Genomic DNA, 6409 nt, shown 5'->3' with positions numbered 1-6409 from the left:
ACTACTTCTAAGCCCAGAGATTGTGAAAATCATCAGTGCAAAGTGCGTGCTTGTGTAAGGCAAGATGTGGGTAAGCTTCAGAAGTTTCTTTCTTGTAGCTTCATCTTAATCTTGATCCATGGCTTCTCTCCTAAAATTGCTACTGTCTCCTGAAAGTATCCAACAAGAACAACATGCGGTCAGAATTTGTAAAGATACTAAATGGAAGACATCCCCTAAAACTTTCTGAGTTGCTCAGAATTTAGATTTGCTGAATGTTTGTGAATGAACTGAAGGAAACATTCTAGAGCAAATTAACAAAACTCAGAAGTCTGTCATAGAGGAATCAAAGGTTTGCAAATGTTATCCAATTAAGGAACAGCTGTATAACATTAAGTAATGAACACACTATAGACAAGTTTGGTATCATTTGAATTATTTATTTTTTAAGTGGACAATTTAATTGTTGATGTTATTAACCATTTTGTTTTAAGTTTCTTGGAGCCCTTGGCTGAGATTTCTTGCACTAATCATAGTACATAGGGGGAACAAAAGTAGAAGGATATTTTCCAGTGTGCATGTGTGTCTGTGTCTCTGTGTACGTATGTGCTTTACAATTATCAAACATATATTTACACACCAACTTTACACTGAAGTCTTTAAGAAGTCTTTTCTATGGCAGGGGAAAGAATCAACTGACCAAAGACTTGGGTCTATATGATCCATTTGAGATTTTCCAGTATAGTCCCACAGAGCTTCTTATGCATTCAAACCTTTGCCAGAATGTTACTCCATCCAGTAGTGTTTCTTTATGAGATGAAACCTGGAGCTGAGGAATGCATCTCTTCAGTTTCCTTGACTTCACTAAACTGTAAATAATTTAAAGTATTAAATTGAAATATCAAGACATTTAGTTATTGTTCATATCGCTCATCTTTAACCTTCTAATAATACATCACATTTTAAAATAATTAAAAACCCAACAGAAGAAGACTTTGGAGGCTATATACTACACCATATATAGTCACCATGGCTCCTGCTTCTTGGGAAATCTCTTACAATAGTACGATTCCCAGAAGTTATTTGGAGCAGTGGAACAGAATTGTCCGTTGGCAACTTTCACATTCAGCAGTCCAGACACTACAACAATAATTTAAAAAACTGCCTTGTGATTTGTTTTTATTATCTGTATTAAAAAAGGAACACTAACCTACTTCTTAAATATAGTTTGCTTTTTTTTTTTTGTGAAACACCACAAGATTTGGCAAAAAAAGATGTAAAAGAAGACTGTTTCGATGTATAAAACTCCTTAGCAGTAGAAGAAACACTGACCTTAATTTGGCCTATTCATAGATTCATTTCTTGTAGTTTTGCTGCATATTTTGAAGCCTTAAAGAGCAGAAAGGGCTGATAGTCAGTTTGGAAATCACAGAACAGTTGCACACCAACAATTCCTTTAACAGGCAAGGTGTCCATGATAAAGTAAAGCAGAAGTGTGTACATAGTATATGCTGTGAGTCATGTGCATACATGATGTACGTGTGTTTAGTTTGGCTGTATACCAGCACTGTGGGTGCATGCCCATTCTCTACAACTTTAAGTAGTATTTTGCTTAAACACTCCTGTTTGTAGCTTCTGATTTGAACTAGTTTTTCTCCCCAACACAACCATTCTGCTCCACACCATGCAAATGAGTTCATCTGTCACTCACCAGCTTTATATCTTCACGTCAGTAAAATTTTAGGACAACTGGATGAAGAATTATTTCTTACACAGAACATGATAACACTCCCACTGTAGGAAATGGAATGAAACAAATGGAATAAAAGTGCAGTGACTGTGGTGAAAACATCTCCACAGAGTTAGGCCTCAATCTCTTTTTTTCTTTTTGTTTGGATTTTTGTGTGTGTGTGTGTGTGGTTTATTTTTCATTTGGGGGGGAATTTGTTTTTTGTTTGTTTGTTTGTTTTGTGTATGTGTGATTTTTAGAGAGGAGACTCTCACTCTCCCAAACATATATTTGTGAAAAATAATGTAACAGGCTAAGGGGGCATAAGAGGAACTGTGTACATACATCAGATTTCCCCTTTTTTCTCCTTGGGCTACTAAGCATTGCCCCATTTTTCCCACTAGAAGTGGAAGTGGTTAGCCTCTTTTTTAATCGCTTCGGTAAAACAGATTAAGCCCAAGGATTCTTAGCAGAGGCCAATGTATTTGAGATTGTTCTGAATGATGACATCTGTCACTGCATCAAAGACAAATTGGATGTTACTGGTATCAGTGGCGCAGGTGAAGTGTGAGTAGATCTCCTTGGTCTCCTTGTTACGATTCAAGTCCTCAAACTGGCGCTGGATGTAGACTGCTGCCTCCTCGTAAGTGTTTTGGCCTTTATATTCAGGAAAGCAGACTGTTAAGGGGATACGCCGGATTTTTTCTGCCAGCAGATCTTTCTTGTTCAAAAAAAGGATGAGGGAAGTGTTGATAAACCAATTGTTGTTGCAGATGGAATCAAAGAGACGCAAACTTTCTGCCATTCGACTCTGTAGGAGAGAAAACAAGGTCAATAATAGTCTTTTAGCGTAACTGTGGAGAGCACATGGAGTACATTATTATGCCTGTTAATGTGCAAAATCTGCTTATAGAAAGAATTTTGTTCTGTTTGCTGACTGTCCATCTTACCTGAGTGTGAAATTTCAGAAACCTTAATTCATGTATTTTGTTACAATACATTTCACAAGAGACTGACTCTTATTTATTATTTATTTTAATAAATGACAACTATGAGGGCAAGTCTAACACTAAACATTTTGAAACAGTAAGTGTAACTTGGGAAAAGATGGTTGAGTTCAAAATCAGGTTAGCAATATAATTTTTTTTTTTTTTTTAAATAAAAGGGATAATTGATTTCTAAGGTTTTCACACTACTGAAAGATTCTGTGGTTGAAGTTTTAAAGACTAAAATACTATAGCACAATTATAACACTACATCATTACATGTGTGGATTAGCACACTGTACACACTCCAACATTTTCCTGGTCTCACTTCTTCCCATTGTATAATAGTAGAGTTGGAAAGGTACACGAGAAAAGGAACCACATTCTAGTGTGTTGAGGAAACTTGTATGTTGTATAATTAAAGGTAAAAGCTGAAGTGGGCCAGACGTGTTTAACATCTCTCTGTCTGCTGCCCTGAACAAGCATTTCTATTGATGACCAAATGTAGAATGACCAACACAGTTGCATATTTGGAAGTAGCAATTCAATGCTGCTCTAAACCGAAAGCAGAAATTGCTGGAAATCATCGGCCGTTTTGGTACTTCCTGAGTGCTGCTCCTGCCGGTACTGGTGGTGCAGCTGGAGCTGTCCATGGTACCCTGTGCTCTCGGAAGGCTGAGATTACTGGGAACAGAACGTTTTGAAAAGAATTTGAGCTGAATAAAATAAAGATTGTTGTATTGTCAAAAGTAAATACAGAAATATCTCAATCAAGCATTTTTGCTAAAGGTCGATGTTTTCCAGCATGTTCCAATATTTAGTCAGATATTTGTCTACATGAAACATTTCTAAGGCATGCACTCATATTTTCTCTCTAAAGGAAAGCTATTACAATTAAGTAATAAGATTTCATTCCAATCTTTTTCAATATCCAGCAATAGTTTTTCTTAATAAAACTATACACTGGAATAAGTGGTCCTTTATTCTTTCCCAGTTCAGCTTTGTTCCTGTACTGCTGAAAGTAGGAAAAGGCTGTATTCATGAAAGGGCTTAAAATATATATATATATGTATTTTTTTTCTGTACAGCAAATGCATTAGGAAGAAAGTATAGAAACAAATATACACAAAACAACGTATTTTAGTAAATCACTCACACTGTCCTGGTTACAAATCAGAATAACCTCTTCTGCCTAGCAATAACATTTGATCACATTAAAGAATATCCTTCTGGAGTTTATTATTGTTCCACAAAAACAAAATATGAAGACTATTTAAAATAACCATTGTATATTTCTTGGGGATTAGCATATCTAAAACGACTAAATGACTTGACAGAACAATTCCCTTTACCCTTTACAGTGCTTCAGCCTGAATCATAAATGAAAATGGTTTCCATGGGTAGGTCCTTACACTGTTACCTGGAAGCTTATTCCTTTTTCTGTGACATTTCCATAAAAACAGAAGTCTTGAATAAAAAAAATATAGTAATTACTGTTGCTTTTCTCAGTTACACTCATTTTTATATTAAATAAATGTGTAATTAATGTTTATTTGATACACTTCCAAACAAGCTTAAAATTCTCTCTTAAGCCCATTATAAAGGGCTTAAATAGCTTAAGGACACACAAGTTTGTCCAAAAACAAAACAAACTGAGAGGGCATCGTAGGTACAGCAAAGGCAAAGGGTCTTCATTTTGATAACTTAGTTATCCTTGTGAATTAAAGTCTGGGAGGGAGAGGCAGTTTAGCTTTTATGCTAGCCTTAGATTTTCCCTGAGAGGCTATAGCTCAGATGTAACACCATGAATATTAAGCTAGTATATTTTTGTTGTGTTTACAGGCCTCACAGATTTATATTCATGGCAATTCAAGCAATGCGACAGTGACCAGATTATATGTTTCACATTTGGGGATTTGATTGTGATTAGATATGTTATCTTTTTTCCTTTTTCTAATAAACCTGTGCATTTAAGAATAAATTGCTACAGTAAGTATGATAAAGAACTGTAATAGTGCAATAAGGTACAATTTAAGAAACTATTACAGAAATTATATAGATTCTGAAGGTATTACAGGTTCCGAGATGTAGGTAATAGGCTGCAAATTTGCATTCTTTCAGTAACATGTGTTTAATTTCTTCTTTTTATTTAACTAGAAGAATTGTTGATCTGTTTGCCAGTTATTCACTTCTTGAAAGTTTAGGTCAACTAATTTTTCAGCTTGATGATATGCTGTTAGTTATTTTAAACTCCATGGGCCATTTTCATATCAGTTACCAAAGTGTGAGCTATACATTTTCAACATTCCCTTCTTAAAAATAAAAATATCAAAATAAATTTAAAAAAGATATAAACATCTATGAATTTACTGACTTCAGAGGAGTCATCAGAGGAAGAGCAACTGTCTGCTTTCAAACTTTTTAAATAGGGATATGCTTTGCCATCTGAAAGTAGGAGCAGATGATTTGATATTTCTTATTTAAGTAGGAGAAAAATAATACTGCAAATGTCTAGTAAAAATCCTAGAGATTACTGAAACCTGATTTCCCAGTTTTTCCACAAGGCATAATGAATCAGTTTATACAGAACTTATATTTTTCGAAGAAGTGCAGTTTCTTGAAAACAAACAAACAAAAAGCCTGGAATCAACTCAAGCCTAACAGTTTTACTGTGGTCAAAAGTATTTTGGATTGGCAGAAACAGAGCACTGTAGGGTTCTTCAAAGGATCATGTATAGCATGTGTTATTCCTAACATTTTTTTATTATTCTTTAGTCTTTTTCTCAGACCCTCTCCATTCCTATCTGCTGACTGATCTTTCAACAAACAAAATACATTAATCAAAAGCTACTAATAGGTAGACACAGATAATTTTCTTAGAATCACATAGATTTTTAGCTGAATTCCTCAAAGCACAGAAGCGGTATTAACTTAAGACTGATCAACTGGTGAACCACAGACACATTTCAGGCTGTGGAATGTTTTAGTGTCCGGTTTTCAAGCCCTTCTCACGCATCTGTCATGGACATGGTCTGTCATACATGCCCAGATCTTGGCATTAATTTTGGAAACTGTTGCCAGATCAATCTCATTCCACAGGAAGTAACTTGTTTTCAGAAATTCCTCTTGTAACAAACAACAGAAGAAAAATTAATTTGACTTCTTGCATTTATCCCTGATATAAAATACAAGCATTCTTCCCAACTGAAATAGAAAACTATTTGCTTTTTGATGGACTTCCATGCTCAGTATTCTTTTATGGCATTGATGCAAAGAACATAATTTTTACAGAATTTCACAACGCTACTTGCATTCATCTATCTTTGTATTTATTGTATTTCCTGCAAATAAGAAGACTGAATTGGGCAGGCTAGAAAACAGCTATGCATTTTATCACTCTTTTATATAAACACATTATGTCAGATATATTAGTCAAGTACATTTAGAGAATCAACATGGTTTCTTTTTTATACTTTACTAACAGAAACCAGTGAAAATAAGGAATCAGAGCCAATACACAGAATTATTTGCAGATTTATATTGTGCATAACGTAATGTATTCCTCCTACCAAATAAATATGCTATAGCATACAGTGGCTGTTTTCCACGCTGTGCCAACAGATACGATACTTTGAATGTTTACATAGTTTGGATACTGGTTTTAAAACCTCTGTAACACTTCACTAAATTCTACCATTCCCACCTGTTCTTCTGC

At 34.8% G+C, this 6409-nt stretch overlaps 2 protein-coding genes across 6 annotated transcripts in view; one reads left to right on the top strand and one right to left on the bottom strand.

Annotated features, from left to right (window-relative positions):
- Nucleotides 1-6409, top strand: part of RSPH14 (radial spoke head 14 homolog) — a 91939-nt gene that overhangs the window by 8773 nt on the left and 76757 nt on the right. The gene's annotated exons all lie outside the window — the stretch shown is intronic.
- The window catches only part of GNAZ (G protein subunit alpha z), an 87465-nt gene continuing 81454 nt past the window's right edge, over nt 399-6409 (bottom strand). For all 5 annotated transcript variants that reach the window (XM_068701367.1, XM_068701368.1, XM_068701366.1 and 2 more), the window contains exon 3: nt 399-2519. In XM_068701367.1, the coding sequence (XP_068557468.1) occupies nt 2175-2519 (345 nt within the window). In that variant the 3' untranslated portion in view covers nt 399-2174. The remainder of the gene's footprint in view (nt 2520-6409) is intronic.

This window comes from Anas acuta, chromosome 17 (assembly GCF_963932015.1).
Source record: "Anas acuta chromosome 17, bAnaAcu1.1, whole genome shotgun sequence".
In the NCBI taxonomy this organism is placed as follows: Eukaryota; Metazoa; Chordata; class Aves; order Anseriformes; family Anatidae; genus Anas; species Anas acuta.
This window is presented reverse-complemented; position numbering and strand designations above follow the sequence as displayed.